At 35.2% G+C, this 24,208-nt stretch overlaps 1 protein-coding gene across 14 annotated transcripts; it reads right to left on the bottom strand.

Moving 5' to 3' along the window:
* Positions 1–805: 805 nt before the first annotated feature.
* On the bottom strand, positions 806–23,538 carry LOC131531394 (uncharacterized). 14 transcript variants are annotated; one of them, XM_058762117.1, is made up of 12 exons: positions 23,441–23,538; positions 23,119–23,235; positions 16,412–16,511; positions 16,154–16,260; positions 15,184–15,224; positions 10,759–11,148; positions 8,192–8,233; positions 7,377–7,412; positions 7,039–7,096; positions 6,049–6,132; positions 5,922–5,965; positions 806–5,414 (listed from the first exon to the last, which is right to left on the bottom strand). In XM_058762117.1, coding segments are annotated over exons 4-12 (708 nt in total). In that variant the 5' UTR covers positions 16,156–16,260; positions 16,412–16,511; positions 23,119–23,235; positions 23,441–23,538; the 3' UTR covers positions 806–5,403. The 14 variants fall into 14 exon arrangements, 13 of the variants coding, with proteins under 13 accessions (XP_058618100.1, XP_058618104.1, XP_058618102.1 ...); XM_058762121.1 differs by having other exon boundaries at positions 7,039–7,075; positions 23,441–23,537; XM_058762119.1 differs by having other exon boundaries at positions 5,922–5,962; positions 23,441–23,533.
* Positions 23,539–24,208: the final 670 nt, after the last annotated feature.

The following is a 24,208-nucleotide window of genomic DNA, read 5'->3' as shown; positions in this document are numbered from 1 at the left end:
TTATAATGGGAGTCAATGGAAGATGAGATGGATGGAGTTTTTTGAGCTTCAAAATCTCATCTCCCATTCACTCCCATCACAATGCTCGGAAGAGCCATGTTAAATTTAATTTAAATGTAATTTTTATTAACTTTTATTAAAGATTGTGTTCGTCTGAAAGAAGAAATTCATATACACCACCTTGAGGGCGAGTAAATCATGGGGTAATTTTCATTTTTTGGGTGAACTAACCCTTTAAACCTCTGAAATCATATGGATTACTTTTATGCACTTGACAGTAAAGACTTTGGTTGACTGGCTAGATAAACAAATTGAAGAGAGAATATTCTTGAGAGTCTTGAGAGTGAGTAAATGATGACATTTTCTTTTCTTTTATTTATTTATTTATTTTTTTGTCTTTAATGCATCAAATGATCTAATTAATTCTTTCTTTTATGCAAAGGTTCATTGTGAGGATAAACCCAGACAACAGCAAGTGCTCCTCAAATTTCCTAGTCAGCAAAAGAAGTGGGAAGATGGTGCAAAGAAAGAACTCTGGCCTGAACTCGTGTGTCCACCTTCATTAAGGAGTTTCTGGATTTCAGCTGGCAAAACTATTAAGCAACTATTATTAATACAGTTCATCCAAAAATTAAACTTGTGTCATTTGCTCATCCATATGTTGTTCCAAACACAAAATACTTTTGTTAATCACAAATGAAAATATTTTTAATCTCTTATCATTTTTATTCATCCTCTGCTAGTCCACTCAACCAAAATATTCCAGTTCAGAAAGTGTATAAAGACAAGGAAGTAATCCATAAGATGTATTTTAGACTTTTATTCAGATACAAACATTGGTCATCCAAATACAGAGTACATCAAATATGGTAAACAGAATCTCAAATGTGCTTGAAAACCAATTAGGTGTTTTAAACCTCTGAAATCATATGGATTACTTTTATGCACTTGACAGTAAATACTTTGGTTGACTGGCTATATAAACAAATTGAACAGAGAATATTCTTGAGAGTGAGTAAATGATTACTTTTTTATTTTTGTCTTAACACATCAAATGGTCTAATTAATTCTTTCTTTTATGTAAAGGTTCATTGTGATGATAAACCAAGACAACAGCAAGTGCTCCTCAAAGTTCCAAAAGAAGTGGGAAGATGGTGCAAAGAAAGAACTCTGGCCTGAACCCTCATGTGTCCATCTTTATTGTTCTCATGACTGAATTTGTTCATGAATTGTTTTAAAATGCAATAATATAAAACCCTTGTGTATAAATGTTACTGCAGGTTTAAGAAAAACAATCTGCAAGAATATTAAAATGTCATTTCTTTGTTTTGTTTTTTTTACAATTGAACAGTTAAAAACATATTACACCATTGTCATTGCTTATTTTTATTATTTACTGAGACCTGATGAAATGACTTGCAGTAAGTTACTGTACACTCTACAGGAAATATTTAACAGTGTATAGTCAACAGAATGTGTTAAATGAGCCATCAAAATAAAGTGAAACCCATATTTGGAATTACCAACTTTTCTTGCAATGACTGAAAGGGTCATCCCTTTGGCATTAATATGGACATCCTGCTGTCGCCGGATTTCAGTCACCTTAGAGCGACCCAAAAGCCTGTGAAAGAAGTTCAGTTGGACCACACTCTGTAAATTGTGCGCGAGTTGAATTTCTCCTTCCAATAAATTCATTTAGGCTACACATAAAAATGTAACAATTAATGCCAGTACAACTATCAATATCGATGTGATTCAGAAGAACAATATACACATAAATGACTTTAGTTGCATATTTAAAGTGTTTTGCCTGAAATTATTTTATTCTTCATATTACTTGTATGTAACAAATGGAAATTTGGCTGTAAAATCTAACCCTACAACACACAAAGCGAATCGTCCATTTGTTTGGACAGAAAGTGTGGCTAATGCTGCATTCACACCATGTCGTATAGTTTCGAGATGACAACACATGAGGTTCTACTTGGAAGTTCGGTCCTGGAGAGCCGGTTTCCTGCAGAGTTTAACTCCAACCCTAATCAAACACACCTGAAGCAGCTAATCAAGGTCTTACTAGGTATTGAAACTTCCAGGCAGGTATGCTGAGGCAAGTTGGAGCTAAACTCTGCAGGACACCGGCCCTCCAGGATCAAGTTTGATAACCCCTGGTGTAGAGAAAGGAGAACTGGTCGAAAGTTCACTTAAATGATGAGAGCAGGCTTAATTTATTTGAGTCTGATGGGAAACATTTAGTTCGGCATCAAACTGAGGAAAGACGGAAGCCCAAGTGCATAAAGAAGTCAGTAAAAGGTGGAGGAAGAAGTGTCAGTATCGAGTCTATTGATCATCTTTTTTTTTTTTAAATGCCCCCTTGTTAAGGAATTTTGGTCTGAAGTGTCAAAATAATTTTCTTCAAAATCCAATGTAAACATTGATTTAACTATGTGAGATATAGTTTGTTATTTTTCTCATTGTAAACATAAAGAATATATAGGAAATGTATTTATTTTGTTGGGAAAATATTATATTCATAAATGTAAATTTTCTTCAACATCCCCAAAATTACATAATTTTCTTTGTAACTTTAACTACCTAATTATAACACTAAAAAATATTAACACCAAAAGTGTCAAATTTGTGAAACTGTATAATGATATGCTGAATGTTACGTAATTTTTGTTTTACTACCTCTGTACTACTTTTTTTTTTTTTTTTTTTATTTATTGTGTTCCTATATTATTTCTGTATTTATAATGTCATCCAATGTTATATTTAATCTTTGAAGTTAATTGTTTATACTTGCAATTACAAAAAAAAGACAAACTCACCATGTCTATCTATGAAGATGTATATACAGTATATTTCAATTTCAGCATGTAACTATTTTTACAGCTACATTATTATTCCAGCCACAATTACAATGCATATACAATTACATATGATTATATAAAAGTAGAGTAATCATAGCAGGTTTCATTCATAAGTCTGTCCGTTTAAACGTCTGCGTTTAGCTTCAAAAGGCGTTTTTGACAACAGTATTCTAGTATTCTAAAAAAAAGATTTGCATTCCGATTCTGACATCCAGGCACAACAATACATTGCGTCTCTTAATCCATGGATTTTTTCCCATTTAACTCCACTTCTATCGTGTTTTTTTTTTTTTTTTTTTTTAATTGAAGAATGATTGAACATTACAAAAATGTAAATCCAGATACACAAAATATAATAGCAATCTTAAACTGTAGAACAATGTTTCAGAGAAGAAAAATAAATAAATAAAATAAACACATAGCCACATGGGGAAAAAAAAAAAAATATATATATATATATATAATAATAATAATAATAATAATAATAATAAGACATAAAAACAATTAAACAATAATGCAAATTTTCTTCCTTTTTCCTTAGGACATATTCAAAGATTGCAGCGGGGGAGCTATACCAGCAAAAAAATTATCCATGAAATCCAAAAATATGTCATTCTTTTTGTTATTAATTTGCATTAGAGACTTTTTCAAAGCATCCATTTCTGATAAAAATAGATTACATTTTGGTGGGCATTTTGCAAATTTTTGTTTATGAATATAATATTTACCTTGCAAGATGTAAAAGTTAACAACATAATCCTTTTACTTCTGTGTGAATAAGTACAAATAACGTCTTTTAAAGATAGCATATAATTAACATTTCTTTGCAAAAATAGAAAGGCACTAACATCAGACCAAAATCTAAGAGACAAATCACGAATATATAAAACAAATGACACAAGTCTTCCTCATGCGTGTTACAGAAACTGCAAGTGTTGTCAATGTCCATGAATTTAGACAGAGCTACTTTACATGGGTAAATTTTGTGAAGTATTTTGAAATGCACCTCTTTAACTTTATTCAAAATACAAAATTTGTAAGGATTTGACCAGGTCGTTTTCCAAGTAATATCAGAGATTTTTGCATTCCAAAAAAATTTTCCTCTAGGGGAGATTTTGTTTTGATTGCAAAATTTGTCAAATATGTTTATTATTACAAGACGAAGAAAATATTTCAATACCATCAACTTTTAATTCTGGAAATATCCTTTCATTGCTTCCAAAAGAGAGGTGATTATTTATTAGTTGTATCAACCCATTTGGAATAGCTTTAACCACTTGTTGAAATTCTTTAAAGGGGATGGGAAAATTGTAAACATGCATAAAGTCTTCATAAGACATAATGTTTTCACTCTCATAGAACATATCTATAACAAAATATACATTCCTTTCAAACCACCTGTGCAAAGATACTTCTATCGTGTGTTTCTGCCACCATCGCAGCTGCTAGTGACGTAACTGTGACGTCTACACAAAATTGATCTACAGAAACACAACTTTGAAAGTTTGTGAATTTTACAATATAGTTATTTGATTTTATATATACACATACGTGTATATATGTATATCTTGTTTTTTGTTTTGAAGTTTAATACTTTCCTCCCCCTGGCAACTGTTTTGTTTGTTGTAATTTGTCTTTCTATCTTTTTTCATTTGTTTCTTGATAACATGTTGTATGTTATTGTTCTTTGAATTAAAAAAAAAAATAAAAATAAAAAAAAATAAAAAAAAAATCTAGACACTTAGTTCGGAGCCCCGCACACACACAAACGAAATACAGTTTTGATTTATTTTTATTTTTAATAGGTGCTAACATGATTACCAGTCGAATAGTACGACTAAACAATGCAATTTCGTGATTAATTTTCAATATTTATTTAACTTATTTTAAACATGTTGAAGTCGGCTTCTTCCCTGGCTAACTTGATGGGGGCGGCGCCACAACGCCTCCTATTGACTAGCCACCACTGATCCATTGTTGTACTACAGAAAATGTGCACTGCGTTAATCGTGTGTTAATAAAATTAGTGCCGTTACCTGGTTTATGTAACTTACAGTAAACACAAAAATATGAAAATTAGACTTAATTATTTCACTGAATGTATGAATCAGGAGGCAAAGACAGTCAATAATAGGTGTAGTGGCAGTCTATCAGTTATAATTTAAGACAAAATGTCCCTTAATATACATAAAAGCATTGTTTAGGTGATAGCTATATATAACAATTTGTGTTATTATTCAAAACTGATTGAAGTTTTTGTTTTTGAAAAATAACAGAAGGTTTACCTGGGAGAAGCAAAATGTACCCCCGATTCTAGAATTACCATATATATATATATATATGTTCCTTTGTGAAAAATACAACAGGAATACATCAGGAAGTTACAACACTTCCACACAGACTTAACTAACCCACAACCATAAACAAATACATTTTCATTTCATTTTCACATTTGTGAGAGGCTCATGAAAAAATATATTTTTTGATATAATCAATTCATACGTCGGAGGGATTCTCGTAAGACACATCACTGTCATCTTTCTTCTGTAAGAAAGCAACAAATCACAGAAAGAAATTAACACCAGTTTATGGTTACAGCATTTTAGAATGATTTCTGAAGGATCATGTGACTAAAAACTGGAGTAATTATGCTGAAAATTCAGCTTTGATCACAGCAACATATTACATTTTAAATTGTAATACTATTTCACAATATTGGTGTTTTTACTGTATTTTTTACTATGTTTAAAATCTTATGTGTGTATATATACAGTGTTGCCATGTAATCAGTTTGATATAAATACAAGTTGCTTTGGACAAGCAAGTCTTGCGTGTGAAAATAAAAAAATAAATGTTCAATAAAACTATTCTGTATAAGGAATTATTCAGACATAAACAACAATTAGTACAGAAAATATATTTACAGTATTCTTGTGCTGTTTTGTGTTAAGTGAACACTCATAAACACTCGGTTAGCACAGGTAATCAAACACCGATCTGAATCTGACACACATTCATAGTTTTCTACAATGACATGCTTCATTATCTTACCTGATCTTCCAACAAACGCCCAGGCTTGTTTTTCTCCATGACTGCTTTGAAAAATAATCATACACAATTAAACACTAATTTTGCATAACGTTTTCCTCTCGCTATATTATCTGCAGGTAATACTTGCCTTTTCCGGAGATCCTGCGGCGATAGCAAATCACACCAACAGCTACGGCCACCAGAAGACCACATGCTACTGCTATACCTGAAACTAAAGATACAGAGTTATTAGTCTGAGTGAATATGTCAGTGTGTTCTTACTCTCTTATTCATAGACATCATTAGATAAAGACGTGAAAGACTTCTTATTAAGGTCTGCATTGAATCAAAATTGACCCCGTTTACTTTGTTAACATTGTGGTGAACAATCCTTAATTCAAATTGTTTTTTCTTTGTAATATTCAAAATATAAAAGTTTGCATTCCTTCTCTGATTATATAATTTTGACAGCTTGAGCAGAACATTCTTAGGGTCAATATCACTGTAGGGTGCCTTTTGGTGTCCTGTACATAACTCATTTGCCATGATAACTTAGCCTAATATAACACACCCTTTCATAGTCATTTTTATGTTAAGTTGACAAAAGCATTACTTGGCTCTTTAGATACATTTTCTAGATTTTTCTTTAGATTTGTATACGAATATGCATGTTATTTTGCCATGTCTCATGCATTGCTCATTAAATTTGAATGAGAGTAGAATATAGTCAAATCATACAATTTAAACATTTTGCTTTCCTATTAATATTTTGTTAAACAAGAGATCATTTGGTAATAAAAATGATAGTGTTTTTCCATCAGTTTCTACACAGAAGCAGGTATAAAATAATCATTTAAGGTTACACTTGAGACGATTACAAAGTATAGTAGTTAACATTTGAAGTGGATTAAAATCGTTCATCAAAGTTGACCTAAAACCAAAACAATACCCGTTCTAGTCTTAGGACAACTTTGATGAACTTTCTTGATTCACTTCAAATATTGACTACTGTAGTTGAATGAAGTGATTAAATGCATTATTACAGCCTACATGTACAAACAATGTTACCTTAGAAAAAGAGACTACGAAGCCTAGAGAAAGTGCAGCCTTATGAAACAGAGGACAGAAAGATAGATACCACTGAAGACTTGAGTCAGGTCTAATAACCATTAAACCTGTTGTCCAGGAAAGCAGAGCTCAGGTAAGGAAGTGCAGCCCAGAAGAAGAAAAAACAAAACAAAACATCACCACAACCAATCAAAAGATTACGGTTACAATATTGTAATATTGGCACTTAGAAGTGCATAACAACTGTGAGATTATGAATGTAAAATGAGATTTTGAGATCAATAGAGCAATGTGGGGTAAGATGACACCCTTAAGAATAATGTGTTTATACAGTTAAACTGGGAAATACGTGGTGCAACATATTATAAATCTTAACAAAAGAAACAGAGAAAGTGAAAAAAACCTTACTCATTTTGGTTGTGTAGGATTCTTCTTTAGTTTTGTCTGTACCACACATACAACATATAAAACACGAGAAAAAAAAAAAAAGAAAATTTACACAAGGCATAATGTTGAAAATATAGTTCAATGTGGCGGTTTTGCCCATTTGTAGCCACGTGAAAACCTTTAAAAACAGGGAACAATGAAGTTAGTTAGTGTATGATTTATATCAGGGGTGTCAACCTCATGGAGTTCCTGGAGGGCCCCAGCCCTGCAGAGTTTAGCTTCAACCTTAATTAAACATACTTGATCCAGCTAATCAAGTCATTCAGGCTTATTTAAAAACTACATGGTATGTGTGCTGGAGTAGGGCTGCGGCCCTACAGGAACTCCATGAATTTGACACCCCGATTTATATGGTATGGGTCCTTTTTCTATATGGTTTTTATTTATGTATTTATTTATCTATTCACCTTTGTGTGTTACACATGTTGCACACATGGCCTAATGACCTTTACTCTGTTGTCCAGGAAGGCAAGAGCTTAGGTAAGGAAGTGCAGCCCAAAAAAAAGAAGAGAAAACCTCTCACAACCAACCAGCAGATTACAGCTGCCATTACTAAAGGTGCAACACTTAGAAGTGCATAATAACTGAGATTATGAATGTAAAATGAGCTTTTGAGATGAAAGAGTGGGGTTGTAACATATCTTAACTGACTGAAAATGACTGACAAAGATCAATAGAGCAATATGGGGGAAGATGCCACTGTGTTTTTACAGATTAATTAGGACCTATGATAAATATAATAATAAAAAAAGAAACAGGAGGGAAAAAAAACTTACTCTTTTCTTTCTCAGTTTTGTAGGGCTCTTCTTCGGTTTTGGCTGTACCACACAAACAAGATGGAAAACGCAAGAAAAAAAAAAGATTAAAAATGTACACAAGACCTGATGTTGAACATATAGTTCAATGTGTCAGTTATGCACATTTGTAGCCAGGAAAACCTTTACACATTGTCAGACACATCATGTACATTGTTAGCTGTGGGAATAAGTGTTTATGAAAACTCAAAAACAGCTAACAAAAAAATGGAAAAGTACTGTAGTGGCAGCTCATTACACAGGACATTAATTTTACAAACATTAACTCTAAAATACAATGCCATGCAGTGTGAAATAGATAGCCATTTTTAAACTTATAAGCAAATTCATCTAATGGCTTGGACACTCATTCATTGGCACAGCCTGTCATTATTACACAAGAGGAGGACAGGAAGTGAAGAAAAAATAAATAAAATAAAAATAAAAACAGAAATGAGATATGAAATGCAACTGAAAAAGTTTTTACAAATCAGGCTCCCTCTAAAACAAGTGATTTTGTATTAATGCAGTCTGTGTGTTTATTAGAAATTGAGGGTAGATCAATTACAACAGACTGGGTACGGTTTACCAATCAGAGCAGACTGAGTGTTTTGGAAGGCAGGCTTTAAAGAAACAGCGATCAGACAAAGGATGAAACCAACTGCTGCAACAATGTAAATAAGAAAAAAATAAATACGAAATGAACATGAAAATAGGATAATAGCACAACAGGAGACCTATGCGGTCTTCATTTTGGGTTGTGCACTCATGATCTTTGGCAACGAAATGTAATTTTGTAACTATATATATATATATATTTAAACAAATGTCATTTTACACTGTTTATTAATGTTGTTATTGTAGTTTTTGGAGGACTTATGATTTATGTATAAAAACATACATATATATATTTTATAAAAAAATAAAAAAATGCTTTTTATGTGAAGACCCACATTTCTAACTTTCATTTATGGGGATAACATGGATCATTTGACATATTACATATTATGAAATCACAATTATAACAATAAAAATTACTTTTTGTCAAAGTTTTGCATTTTTAGAACTGAGAAAATCAGCTTTTCAATAATGTTACATTATGATTAGAAATCTGAACAAGATGTTACAAAGAGAAAAGTTGGAGTCTTTAGAGTTTATCATTTATTTCAATCATCTGTTTTTCATATAGTTTTAAGTGTGTGTGTGTGTGTATATTGTCGATGTGTCAGTGTCACCCATTTATTTTTGTGGTGGTTTTGGATTTTTTCATTTGACAAATTATAAGAAAGCAGTTGTTATGGTCTCACAAATATATTCCTGTGTGTGTGTGTGCATTGTCAATATGTCAGTGTCACCAATTTATTTTTGTGGTGGTTTTGCATTTTGAATTATTTTATTTGACAAATTATAAGAGTTTTTATTTTTAGTCTCACAAATTTATTCCCTGTGTGTGTGTGTGCGCGTGTGAGCATGATCATTTTACATTGTGGATGTTTTTTACATTGTTGGTAGTGTGACACTTCATTTTTGTCCATGTGTGTTCTGTGTTGTTTCTGATTTTGAGGATGAATTTTGTCCATTTTCTATGCAGGGTCTCTTCAAATAAAATAATCCAAAATGCAAAACCACCATAAAAATAAATTGGTGACACTGACACACTGACAATGCACACACAGATTATATGAAAAACAGATGATTGAAATAAATGATAAACTCTAAAGACTCCAACCTTTCTCTTTGTAACATCTTGTTCAGGTTTGATTCCAATCATAATGTAACATTATTGAAACAAAATGCAAAACTTTGACAAAAAGTATTTTTTATTATGACAATAAAAAATACTTTTTATTATCACAATTATGAAATTGTGATTTCATAATATGTAGATATGAATCCAACTGAAAAAATAAAAACTTGTAAAAAGATATTTCAGTTGGTCAAATAGCAAAGAGTGGAGCTCTGCAGCCATCTACTGGTAAAAATGATACTTTTTTTATTTTTGAAACTGTAATTTCCAAAAGATGGGCAAAAATTTTACACTAAACCATGTCAAATGATCCATGTTATCCCCATTAATGAAAGTTAGAAATGTGGGTCTTTTATAAAGTGAATTTTGCATAAACAACTGTTTTTTGTATAAAAACCTATTATAAAAAATACTTTTCAATTTATTTATATAAAATATAAATCCTCGAAAAACTACACAAATGTGGAGTAAAAACATGAATAAACAGTAAAATTACATTTGTTTAAAAAAAAAAAATATATATATATTTTGTTGCCTGGGGTCTAGAAAGTGTTGACCACCATACAAAGTCTCATGCCATTTGGACAAAGATAAAAAAAAAATATATATTAATTTAGCAAACGTCATTTGCGGGTCAAAAATACCCCAAAAACCACATAAGGGTTAAATTAAAATGAAAAAGAATTAAAGTCACTGTTTAAACAGTCTATATAGAAAATCCACTATAAATCAACTGTAAAATTTGTAAAAAAAAAATAAATAAATGATAATAATTCATGGTAAATGACATTGAATCACTCACCTTCGACATTAACACGGGTTGTTTCGGTGATTTCACCAAGGTTGTTTTTTTTTATTATTTTTGTGCTGTCACACTTTGCGCCGTTTCTGTTCAAGCTTTGGCTTTTGCCCGAACTCTCGCTTCTGATGATCTCTGCTTCATAGAGCCCAGAGTGTTCAAGTCTGATGTCTGTGATGGTCAAAAATGCAGTCTCATAGTCCACCTCCAGTCTGTCTTTGAATCTCCCACCTTCACCATCATATTTACAGCTTGTACTTTCATCTTTATTGATTAAAGCTATGCGAGCGTCTTCAAAATACCACAGCATTGATTCATCTTTCTTTTTCTGAATATCAGTCTTCAAAACGACTGAATCGCCCTCCTTTACCGTCTTATCATCACCAAACGCACCTAGAGACACAAATAAACAGTTAGGCTACTATATTTTTGCAAGGACACAGAATTAGGAGAATAAAGGTAAAAGTGACAAAAGTGGTAGACACAAATGACAGCATAAGAGAGGCCAGTTATTAATTTATTACAGTGTTGCAGTACAATACGGTCCAGTATTGAACACTGCATATAGCAACCCTCTGAATCAGAATGGATGTCTTCTCAAGCAGCATTTATTGCATTAATGTAACTCAGACTAAAGGAGTTTTAAAATCCTAACCAATTATGAAATGGTTGCAGCACACACATAAGGAGAATCTTAACAGATTGTCTTCCCTCAAATCTTAAACATGCACACACTACAAAATTTGAAAATCATGGCACATCACACACAAGATATCATGCCAGAGGAAGCACCTCACGTGATCTCATGCAGCAGATTGTGATTGAAGTTTCAGCAACTAATGCTAGAAATACACAAGACACTCAGGTTGATTTTGGACCGATTTCTCCCCTTCCGACAATCCTAGGTAATGTCTCGAATATCTTGGTGGTTCTAAAGATTATCCTATCAGATTTTCCTGTGGTGTGAGGTGTGTTAAATGTGACTGAATCTGCTCGGAAGAACATCGGAGGCACCCCGATCGCAAATCATGTTGAATATTTACAATCAGAAATCCTGATGTGTGGGGGAACCCCGAGGTCTAGATCTAGGATTTTTTTTTGTCCTCATGTTTGTGGTCTCTCAGATTTTATAAAATCTTAAAAATCTTTGTATGTACCCAGCATAATGTTTACACAGCTAGCAACCAACAAGGCTATACATACAGGCATATGCTCAGATATGTAATAAACTAGAAGTTCTTGAGATTTTGTAACAAGTAGGCCTAATGTCTAAAAAAAAAATAATAATAATAATAAAAAAATAATAATAATAATAATAATAATAATAATAATAATAATATGCTAAAAGTGACATGTTTGGAAGGTCTTGTGATTTTTATTATTCTTATTTTATATTTGTATATAATAATATAAAATCTATTTTACAGCCCTTTTTGTTTTTGCATATAAAATAAACTGTGTGTGTTTGAAAAGGAACAACAACAACAACAAACTTAGCTAGTATGCTACCAGCTTTCTACACTCACCCACTACGTTCAAAACTGAGGTGACTTCACCCCAGCGCTCCTGTCCTTACGGTTGTGCTACGTCTTCGACACATTATACAGACAGTCATATTATTGCAAAACTTCCACACGCCCTTCCTCCATCTTCTCCAACTCGTACAGCAGTTTTTGTAGTCGCGCATTGGCTGTTGTGAAAGTATGACTTAATCATAGCCGTCATCATCCCGAATTAAAATCCTAAATATCAAACGTTTGATTTATATTCCACGATTTGTGTGCAAGCGGATTGGGATGTGCAAGAATCGACATGTTAAAGCCTCACATTAGCTACCAGATAATCCGCGCATCGGAACCGATCGAGGTGCTCGCCTAGATTTTTCCTGATTCTCGAGAGGGGGAAATCGGGGATAAATCGGTCTAAAACTCCTACAGTGCGAGCCCGGCTTTACAGTGACTGTCAGACATTACCGACACGATCATAAATAGGATATATTCTGATGGCTCCAAATAAAAATGGAGCAACTGCTGTACAACAATATTTGTAACTGCTGTGAAAATGTATATTATGATTTCTGTCTTTTTACATTTAAAAATAAATAGATGAGGAATCGACACCGTCACCAAGCATGTCCAGGACAAGCAGAGTTACTGTAAACACGACACGCTGAGCACAAACCAGATCGCCTTCATTTCCCCTCTCCCTCTCGAGCTAATGATGCCGGTGTCCTGGGAAATGTGATGTCGAAATCGGGTCCGTTTAGGACCCAAGGCGGTAGCTGTTTTAAATGCCTGATCTCATTTAAAAGTTGATGTCGCCATAGCTTATTGAATGGCTAATCAGAGCTGCGGTAGCTTGTTGTTTCAAGCTAAAAATCTTTTTTTTTTTTTTTTTAAAGTAACATATACAGAATGCAATCGACACATTCATTTACACAGTATGTCAGAAACAGTGAAATTCAAAAACTTGTAAATTGGTTACTATCCAACATTTTTTTTCTGTACAAATAAAAATTTATTAAATGTTATAAAACTAGCAACATCTCATAAATAATGCATTGCAATTAGTTTTAATTTTTAATTAGTTATTATTTTAATTGTCGGTTAAATCATAATAATAATTCAGTTGTGACGAGTACCACCCGTTTACCACACGAATTCAGAAGATGGGATAACAGGAAGATAATTGGTAATAAAACGAACCTACCTCCAAAAAGGGATTTTACACATACACACACACCTACCTACTTAACTACACAATGAGGACACATGACTGAACATCCTACTACATTTACATTTATGCATTTAGCAGACACTTACAGTGCATTCAGGTTATACTCTTTTTTTTATCAGTATGTGTGTTGGGTATACAGTATACCTTTTGCACTGCTAACGCAATGCTCTACCACTGAGCCACAAGAACACTACCTTTGGGTATATCTCTTTCTCAAGGGTCTAGAGACAAAGGAAAGATATGGCTGTGTACAGGAGAAACTCTCTTTACACTTATCAGTTGATATTCTCAATAAAAGCCTTCTTTAAAGACCTGAAATTTTATCTTCACTTCACGTGACTCTATATTTTTTATGTCACGTTTGGGGACAAACACAAATTCTGATCAAGCGATAATTTAAGGACTTTGGTAATACACAAACTCTGGTTAAGTTATACTTTTAGGACTTTGTGGTTGTGCTACAAATGAGTCATCCTAACAAGAAACAGAAGTAGAATTACAACTCAGTGTCAATATTGTCTAGAAAACAAGCTGCAGAGATAAAGGCATAATACACTAAAGAGTTAGTTTTTTTTTAAGATAATTGAAAATAGATAACCTACATTTTTTTCCGACTAGTAACTTGAAATCAGGTGTCTGCATGACATGAGGACACTTCACTGACCACTACCTGCATCCTTCTAGTTAATTTAGTATCCAGAGTTGCTTTTTGCTGCTCACTGAAGGCTCAAAGACATTAAGACATGATTTTCTGTAAAAGCATAAACATTGTGAAGAGCTCTAATAGCAATTATAAATGACTTGATGTGTCTCCATTAAAAAATGTTTCGGAATACAACAGAAACACAAATTCCAAGATACACAAACTCCGTAGTGACTCCGGGATACACAAACTACACTTTGGTCGTGGCCTGATGGATAGAGAGTTGGACTTGTAACCCAAAGTCATGGGTTCAAGTCTCAGGTCCGGCAGGGATTGTCAGTAGGGGGTAATGAATAACCAGCACTCTCTCCACCCTCAATATCACGAGGTGAGACCCTTGAGCAAGGCACTGAACCCCCAACTGCTCCCTGGGTGCCGCAGCATTGGCTACCCACTGCTCCAGGTGCATGTTCACTACTGTGTGTATGCACTTGGATGGGATAAATGCAGAGCACAAATTCCAAGTATGGGTCACCATACTTGGCCACACATCATTTCCTCTTCCCTTAAGTGACACTTTGGAGACTCCGAGATACACAAACTCCGCTTAAACTAACTTTGGGGACTCTGAGGCCACGTACACACCAGCTAAATTCGGTTGTCAGTTCACCTTTTACTCCTTAATCACGTTCTGTACACACATAATTCACTAAAATATGGGAGTCACAACCGCATTAACTCCCGAAAAATACAGGTAGTGACAACCACATTTACATAAATTCTATGCAGTGTGTACAGAACCGAACTGAACAACTAGTTGTTAATGATGTATTTGAACGTGCATCGGTGTCTTCATCTGTATGTGAGATGCAAGAAAATAACAGTGAAAGAAGTCTAAGAAGAACTTAGCACGGGGCTAGCTGCGCTCATGAGCCCTGCGGTAAAGTGTCAGTGTTGCCAGATCTTCATAGAAGAAGAAAAAACAACAAACAAGGACAAGCACAAAAAACACTAAAACATGTTGTCATGTTTTGTTCTACTGCTTTTACCTCTGCGCTTTCTTGTTTCCACTTTGAAGGATTTGAAGAACCTGCAAAATAAATAAATGAATTAATTAATTCCAATTATACAACTGAAGTCAGTTCAAAACAAAATCAACTTTTGAGTGTTGCCTTATGTGTAGATATTTAGAATTCTGAAGACGGGTTTAGGAAAGTTATATTTAAGAAATTAAGGCATTTTAATGCAACTCCAAGTGAAATTTAAGGCCACTTTCACAGTAACACAATAGCTAAATTGCAAGTGTTTCTAAGGTTTAGTTACTTAATATTACATGAGGCATCTAAGATAATCTACCAGCCAATTTAATAAGCAAATATGTCAAATATTTTGTATGCTGATACAAAATTTATATTTTGTATGCTTATGTGTCAAATAGTTTTAAATATAAATAGTTCAAATATATTCTCCACAAGACAAAATAATAACTGAATTTATAAAAATGTCCCCTTTCAAAAGTTTACATACCCTTGAATCTTAATACTGTGTGTCATTCCCTGGATGATCCACAACTATTTTTCTGTTTTGTGATAGTTGTTCATGAGTCCTTTGTTGGTCCAGAGCAGACTGCTGTTCATTCTTTGGTTTTACAGCATCTTCTGCATATTTGACCCCTTTCCAACAGTGACTGTATGATTTTGAGATCTATCTTCCACATTGAGGACAACTGAGGGACTCATGCAACTATTACAAAAGGTGAAAACTTTTACCGACGCTCAAGAAGACAACTTGATGCATTAAGAGCCAGGAGTTGTAAACTTTTTGAATTGGATAATCAGGGTAAATTGTACTTATTTTGGATTCTGGGAAACATGTAAGTATTTATGTAGCTTTTGAAGTGTAGTAGTAAATGAAAAAAAAAACAAAATAAAAAAAAGGAAAATTTACACATCATCCTATTCAAAGTTTACACCCTGCTGCTCATCCCAATAATTCAGCAAATTATTTTTTAGATTTTACATGGATGAGGATGATGAGGGTAGCGCAGGATAAGGTGAGGGCGATGAGGGCACAGCACAGGGTGTAGATGAAGAGGGTGCGTCAGATGTGGATGTGACAGAAGATGACTGTGTGAGCGTGAAAATATAATTTGAATAAAAATATAAGGTTAATGTAAAAAAAAAAAAAAATGAACATAATGTGAATTAATAATACAATAATCAACTGTTAAAACACTTAGATAAAAACCGTGTGATGACAATTTCACATATTACTCACCAAGCAATCTTTCTGTGAGGGCTGTTTGAGAGTCTTATTCTGCTCGTTTATGGAAACTTCATGATGTTGTCATAATTGAAAATCTTGATTAAAACAGTTTCTGCAGACATATAAAGAGGTATTTTAGCTGAAGACAGGAGAAAAATATACGGTAACACTTTAGAATAGGGAACACTTATTAACTATTAACTACGACTTTTCCCTCAATAAATTCCTAATTTGCTGCTTATTAATAGTTAGTAAGGTAGTTGTTAAGTTCAGGTATTGGGTAGGATTAGGAATGTAGAATAAGGTCATGTAGAATAAGGCATTAATAAGTGCTTAATTACTACTAATAAATGGCTAATATTCAATTAATATGCATGCTAATTAGCAACTAGTTAAGAGACCTTAAAATAAAGTGTTACCAAATATACATTAAAGGGGTGGTTGATTGCGATTTCACTTTTTTAACGTTAGTTAGTGTGTAATGTTGGTGTTTGAGCATAAACAATATCTGCAAAGTTACGACGCTGAAAGTTCAATGCAAACAGAGAGATATCGTCTTTTAAAATTTCTGGCAGCACGGGACTACAACGAGTTACTTCCCAGGTCCGATACTGTAACGGGGCTGACGAGACGTGAGACGTGCGGATCCAAGTGCAAGCTTTTATTAACAGGCATGGTCATAAATACAGGCAGGGTCGAGCAATGGCAAACAGGTATGGCAGGGACAAGACAAAGAGTAATCCTAGGGCAAGCGAAGGTTGACGATCGGCAAACAGTATCCAGTGGGCAAGGCAGAGAGATAATCCAGGGAACACGGGCTAGAATCCAATAGGGGTGCAAACAGTGTCCAAACGGCAAGGCAAGGGTTAATCCAGGGAACACGGGCTAGAACAAACACGGGGAAAACACAATCCAAAACAGGCAGGGGAAAACTAGGAAAACTAACAGGGGCTCTGTAGAGTTGCTACGGCTAACGGTAAACGCATACAATACTTGGAAACAAAGTCCAGGGTTTATATAAGGTGTGTGATCAGTGTGTGCATGGGATCAGGTGCGCGTGTGATTAGTGCAATGAGTGATTGGTGACAGCTTATATAAGGTGTGTGATCAGTGTTGGATGATGGGAATTGGAGTCCATTGTGATGTGTGGTGTGAAGTCCATGTGGTGAGCGAGTGACCTCTGGTGGAGGGTGAATGGAAGTGCAGACCAGATTCGTGACAGATAAGTCACGAACCCAGATAAACCCCGCCCCCGGGAACACGCAGAAAAGGGGGGGAGGCCATGCTGCGCTGCTTTAGGGTAAAGTCTAGAAAGGGATAGGTATGGTGCTACTGGGCATGCACACATCAATACAGCGTAATTTTTCTCACACTGTACAACAATAGTTATTATTTTTTTCCAACCTGATCTCACAGATTTCCGTGTAATGTTCACGGACTTAATTAACCTCCGAATCTGTGGTGGCATCACGGAATCGCCGAAAATTCCGTGATGGGCTCACAGAAGGCATCAGCCGTGGTCCATGCACGGATTCACTGGTTCAACACCAGCGCTGCATCGGACCACGTAAAAAGAGTGACTCCGATGCAGTTATACTTTCACTGGAGTACCTGACCCCACCCCTACCCTAAACCTACCCAGTTCTGAACAATAATGATGACGATAAATTATCGATGGGCTCACTTCTGTGAGCCCATCACGGAATTTTTTCTGTGAGCACATCACGGAATTTTCGGCGATTCCATGATATGCCACCACAGATTCGGAGGTTAATTAAATCCGTGAACATTACACGGAATTCTGTGAGATCATGTTGTTTTTTTCATGCCTGTAAGGGGTAGGTTTAGGGTTGGGGTAGGTGTAGTAGACGTTAATAAAACACAATCTAATAGATACAATTAATTTCATTGTTCATTTCCGGTCGGAGCTGTATCCCTTCTAGCCACAACCCTGGTTTATAGAGAAGAGGAAGAGAAAACTAGGGGTGCACGTAAAAATCTATTCATATATGAATGGCGATTCTGTCTTCTAACGATTCTAATGGATTCACAACTTTCAAAATCATATGTTGTTACTCACGTCGCCCTGCTCTGCATCTCTCTCTCTCATTCAGATCGTCAGATCAGCTCCACCAAACTATTCCACTTATACACTTATTTTAGCACAGCTATGAGAAGCATTATACATGGACGCACGTGCGGTTGCCGTGCTGTATAGAGTGAGGGAACTATGATGTCACTTTGTAGGCGAAAACCCAGAAGCGAGTTAGCATTTTAACACATTTTAGCACTGCAGGTTCCATCAATGGGAAAACTCGACTTTCAAACAAACGCAAATTGATTTGCAATTACAAAACTCTATTTGAGAGAAAAATCAGAGGTATGGACAAATATATGTATTGTGTGTTACAACTGTGAGACTCATTTGCCTTTTTATGATGCAACTTGGCTTGATTTTCTCACATGTGTGCTAGCAGATTTTCTGAGAAGGGTATAACTGCTAGGGGTGGGCAGATCGATCCTAATATCCATAGTATCGATACTAACGTTGGTATCGGATCGATAGCCTGATTAGATCCATACTTTAGGTTAATTTTCTCTCCTCTACACTTAATATATTGCTTAATACATTCAACAAAGAATAGATATGTCTGTGTGTTTATATACCGCTCTTTTCACGTCTCGTATGCAAACATTAGGCTACTAGCTGCTCCTCCCCTGCTTTAGTGTTTTGTTATGCCATCACGTGACTCAGCAGCTCCAAGCGCAAGCGGATATTATTGGCTACAGCCAGAGATGGAACGGTACAAATTCGCTACTGTGGCAACAGCACCAAATTTATTCACATTTTTCAATGTGGAAGTAAGCTTTTTTCATAAAACATAGGTTTAAACTCCGGTCCGAACACCACTGGCCAAGAGCTTTGGGCTCTGCTCTCAGGAGAATATTGATTTATATATCATATTTTATTTTAGATAAAACTAAAAACAATGTTTAATTCATAAAGTGTTATTTTGAAATGTAAGTCAATAACATGGCTGAAGCCAGAGCCAATGGTGAAAGTCTTTGCGCGAAGAGACCCCGCCCCATTTTGGAGTTCATGCCCCATTTTGGAGATCTCCGGTCTGCAGTTATGCCCATAGACATAAAATACGTAGACGCCTCATGATGTGCTGGAACTTAATCCAGCGTCGCTGCCATATTGGTTGGGTCTCCTCACTCTACGCTAGCACCAGAGTCAACAGAGAGCGAGCAACTATGCCCGTATTTTGTGCAGTTTACGGTTGCAATAACCGGCGCAGTATTGATACCAGATCGCGTGGGATTACCTGATTCATCAGTGAAGGTGGTCAGAGCAGCAGAGCGTGTGATTCGACAAAAATCAAAAGAACACGGTGTCAGTGTGTGCTTCGTCAACCGTTTCGTTCGGGTGGAGATTGGTTCAGAGGATGTGTTCTTACTCGGGGAGCACATTGCAGAAACCCAATTCGGAATTCAGAACCATCATTTCATGCTTGTGTCATTTGTGGTGTCTGTATTTCACAAAGTAAGGCTGCACCACATCGCAAAATTAACTACCCTGGAGTTACAGAGTGCCAGCATATGCAAGAATCTGTGCAAAATAGTTCTTTTTCAAGGGTTTTAGCTCCCCAGCCCCAGTTGCAAGCCTGACAGGGTAGTGTAAGATGCTGGAATGACCATTAAGAGCCGTGCTTGCACAGGTTCTGCGCGATCCTCTTCACTAATATTCTGCATATCGGGCTCACATTGATAAGCAATATAGACCATGCCATTGTTTACAATACAGCCGGAGCACATGCCGCTGAGCTGAGGGGCGGGACACTAGAGACGGTTTAGCCAATCACAACACACGTTTAAAAAAAAAAACTAAGCATGAACACATGTTTGACTGCACCCCATAAGCACAATCAAGCCCTTATAAGCAAAAAAAAAAAGTCAACCACCCCTTTAACAATATTGATAGGTGTGACAACCAAAGACAATTCAACATAACCAAAGACAAACACACTATAGAGGTGGGGAAAAAAACACATGTTTTATCCATTTCAAAGTAAATATTACAGTAAACAGTGCTCTGGTTGCCTTTTAAAGCACAAAATATAAAATAGTACATGGGTTAGCCTAACCCTAACCAAAGGAAAGAGATTTATGAAGATAATACAGATTCCTTCGTAACACAAGATAATTTTAAATCAAATTTTAGACACAACTTTTTGATTTATACAAATAATTTGCAAACATAACTTTTGACAAGAGTTGCATCAAAACTCTGAACACCGATAACTAGTTAACAAGCAGAGGTGGAAGGTAACATTCACTTCATTATCTACTCAAGCAATTAAAGAAAAAAAGTAGGTTTAACTATGGGTACTTCTTATTTTTAATCATGTATATTTCTAATGCCAAAAAGGTACTTTTACCTTGTTACACCACGCGATGTTCGTCTTGTTAATTTATTTTTGTTTTTTGTTAATAAATTTATGGTTTATTCCAAGGTTGTCATTAGACCCTTTTTACTGGAGCATGAGCAATGCTAACGAGTCAGTCTTTTGAGTTGGATATTTGAATTGATCAAACAGTTGGCAAAATACTGGTTCAGGAATCAGTTTGAATGGTTTGTTCAGTTCACTCAAATAATGTATAATTTGAAGCAGTTTTTCACTACATAAAACACAGACAGCATAAAACAGGCGTGATGACTGTATTCACCTGAAAGTTATTAGTTGAACACCTGCATATGTAGAATGTGAAATTCTGTACTAAAGGTAATGCTATTAAATCCCCATACAACTATTTAAATATCAGTGTACGGCATTACCATGTATTTTGAAAGAATAACTTAATTTATACCTTACATAGGCTACCATTCTTCAGAATATGAATGAACACCTGCCAATATATGAGTGTGTTTTTGCACAGTGCTAGGCAGCCTGCTCATCTTGAAAAAAATGCCTTTGCTTAGACACAATTACGTGAGCTTATACAGTTCAAATTAGGGCTGGGTGATAAAATGATAATGATAATTAACACAATATAATTTTTCTTGATAAAGCAATAACATGAGTTTGATAAATGTTGGATATAATGTTTATGTGCCAAAAGCAGAATGAAAGTATTTATCAGCTCAGCTCAATGTTCAAGCGGCAGCGCAGCGGTTGCGAGTTCACTAGAGCAGATGCCTTAATCGCTGATGAGTCTCGATCACACAACACTAAACAGCGCTGTGAAATCCAGTGTGAAGTGACTGAATTCAGCGAAGAACACAAATGACTCACCGAGTCAACTAGTTTAAAACCAGATTAAACAGCTTTGACAAACAGGATAAACACTGAGCGCAACAATACAGTCAGAAGACTTTTCAATCTACAATTCACCATCATTTACTATGGATTTACTGTAGTAACACTAACTGCACCATGGTATTGTGTCAGAAATGTGGGATATTCATATCAAATTTTATTATATTATTAATTTAGATGTGTATTAAATGTATTAAAGATGTAACGGAATATAATTACAGTATTTTTGAGATTAAAGAGCGATTGACTTTCTAGGCTTGATTGTGTTTATGGGGTGCAGTCAAACATGTGTTAATGCTTCGTTAAAAACAAAAAACAAAAAAAAACAACACATTATTTTTCATATAATTTACCCTTATTCTACGCTGCTCTGTCCCTTCTCTGATAAACGCGCTGATCATTTCCTGGTTTTATGAAGCCCCTCCCTCAGAAACATGTGATGGGTTCTGATTGGTTAGCTGGCTCAGTGTGTTGTGATTGGCTAAACCGCCTCTAGTGCGTATCTAAACGTCCCGCCCCTCAGCTCAGCGACATGTGCTCTGGTTGTATTGTAAACAATGGCGTTGTCTATATTGCATATCAATTTGAGCCCGAATGAGAGGCAGAGGATATTAGTGAAGAGGATCGTGCAGAACCTGTGCAAGCATGGCTCTTAATGGTATGTTTGTTGGTTGTTGTCTCATACTTTTAGATATTTGTAAATGCTACTGCTTCTGTTAGCTTTTAATATACGGTTTTATCCCGATTAAAGCTTTAATACAGCATGGCAACCGCACGCACGTCCATGTATAACGCTTCTCATTGCTATGTAAAAAAATATCTGTCTGTCTATACACAAAGTTGTTAATTGGAACAGTTCATTGTTGGATCTGAGCAGAAGAGATGATGATCTGATTGAGAGAGAGAGAGATGCAGAGAGAATATTGCAGCCTGCACTGCAAACTGTGCTGAAGATACATAATCAAAGTCAGGAACACAAACCATTCATGATTTGAAACAATGTCACTCATTAGAACATGCAGAAACTAAGAAATTAATATTTTTCTATTCAGATATTGAAGTGTAAAGAATTCCAAAATGTGAAGTATTTATCATGTTCTGACCATAAAGAACAGTTTAAAATCACAATTAATGGTATGGTTTCTACAACTTTCACTTAGGAGCAAAAACCTGCCTTTAAACTTGCAATTTATTGTGATAATTATCGATAGTGACTGATATGAAAAAATGTTGTGACTTTTTTTGGCCATATTGCTCAGCCCTACTTCCAATATACATTTTTAAGAACAGACAGAAGAAAAGCTGTCAATGGGTCTGTCTTGAATTGTTTTTAGGTTCTCTCCACCTCTGTTAATTTGTTCCTTCAATAGATAGTTGCTGCATGCATCAGATGAGTACCGTTTTAATTCCTAATGTTATTGCTTCGTCTGACTGTTGTGGCTCAGCTTGCTTATGTGGACCATTGCTGTTCTCCTTGTCCAAGTCAGGTGAGGAATCAGAGGCAGTGTGATGGGACTGAATGACAAAAAAGAAATCAGTGAATATCAAAATCAGAAATATTTGTATATTAAAGTAACTTTATCACTCCTTTTCTTCAATAATCAGCAATAATTATTTCAACAATAATCAGACTCTCTGCTCACACACAGCTTGTCAGTATCTTTATGTTCAGAAAGTCAAGAATACAGAATAATGATATAGAGGTTTTATATGGACTTACCACAAAGCATAAGACAACTTTTGAATGTTATATATGTAACTGTAGTCCAGGGTGAAGTGCAACAGTTAGTCTGGTGCAAGAGTCCATAGTAGTGAGCGGATGATCACTGGTGGTGAGTGAACGGAAGTGCATGGACAGGATTCGTGACAATACAGCTCTTATTTTTCCAATATTTACTGTAAAAAATGATACAGTAACTTGCTGTGAAAGGAATGTGATTAGTTGTCAGTAATTTACTATAAATTTACATACAGTAACATCCTGTGAAAGTAATGCAAAGTAGCCAGTAATTTACTGTAAATTTAAGGTCAAATAATTTACAGTGTACTATCGATGCTGATGTTGCATGAGGGGAAATAAGGGCTATCACTTTATGATCGCTAGCTATGTTGTTGTCTGAATAAAATGCATTATGGGTTTTGTAGAATTGTGCTCGTTATGTGCATTCTCGCTGTGCTGTACAGTTCATAATGTACAAAGCACAAAATGGGGGGAAAAATCCTGTTCCATGCAAATTCAGAGAATGTGCTTGAATCACAGTGTAAAAAACGCATATGAGCAAAGCACACAAGACTCACGGAAGGTTTCAAAGTGTTTTGTCCCATAGAGTAAAACTATAAATCTGATTCAGTGACACTCCAGCAGCTCAGTCAAAGTGAAACGTGCCGTTGTCTATTCTACTGATGTGTGTTGTGGTTTGACTTGTGGAGACAGAGCTTCTGCATTACGCATGTTTTGAGAGTGATTGGCTGATGGCACCATGAGACA

Source organism: Onychostoma macrolepis, chromosome 22, assembly GCF_012432095.1.
Source record: "Onychostoma macrolepis isolate SWU-2019 chromosome 22, ASM1243209v1, whole genome shotgun sequence".
Classification (NCBI taxonomy): Eukaryota; Metazoa; Chordata; class Actinopteri; order Cypriniformes; family Cyprinidae; genus Onychostoma; species Onychostoma macrolepis.
The sequence above is the reverse complement of the archived record's forward strand: the minus strand, read 5'-3'. Positions and strand labels throughout refer to the sequence as shown.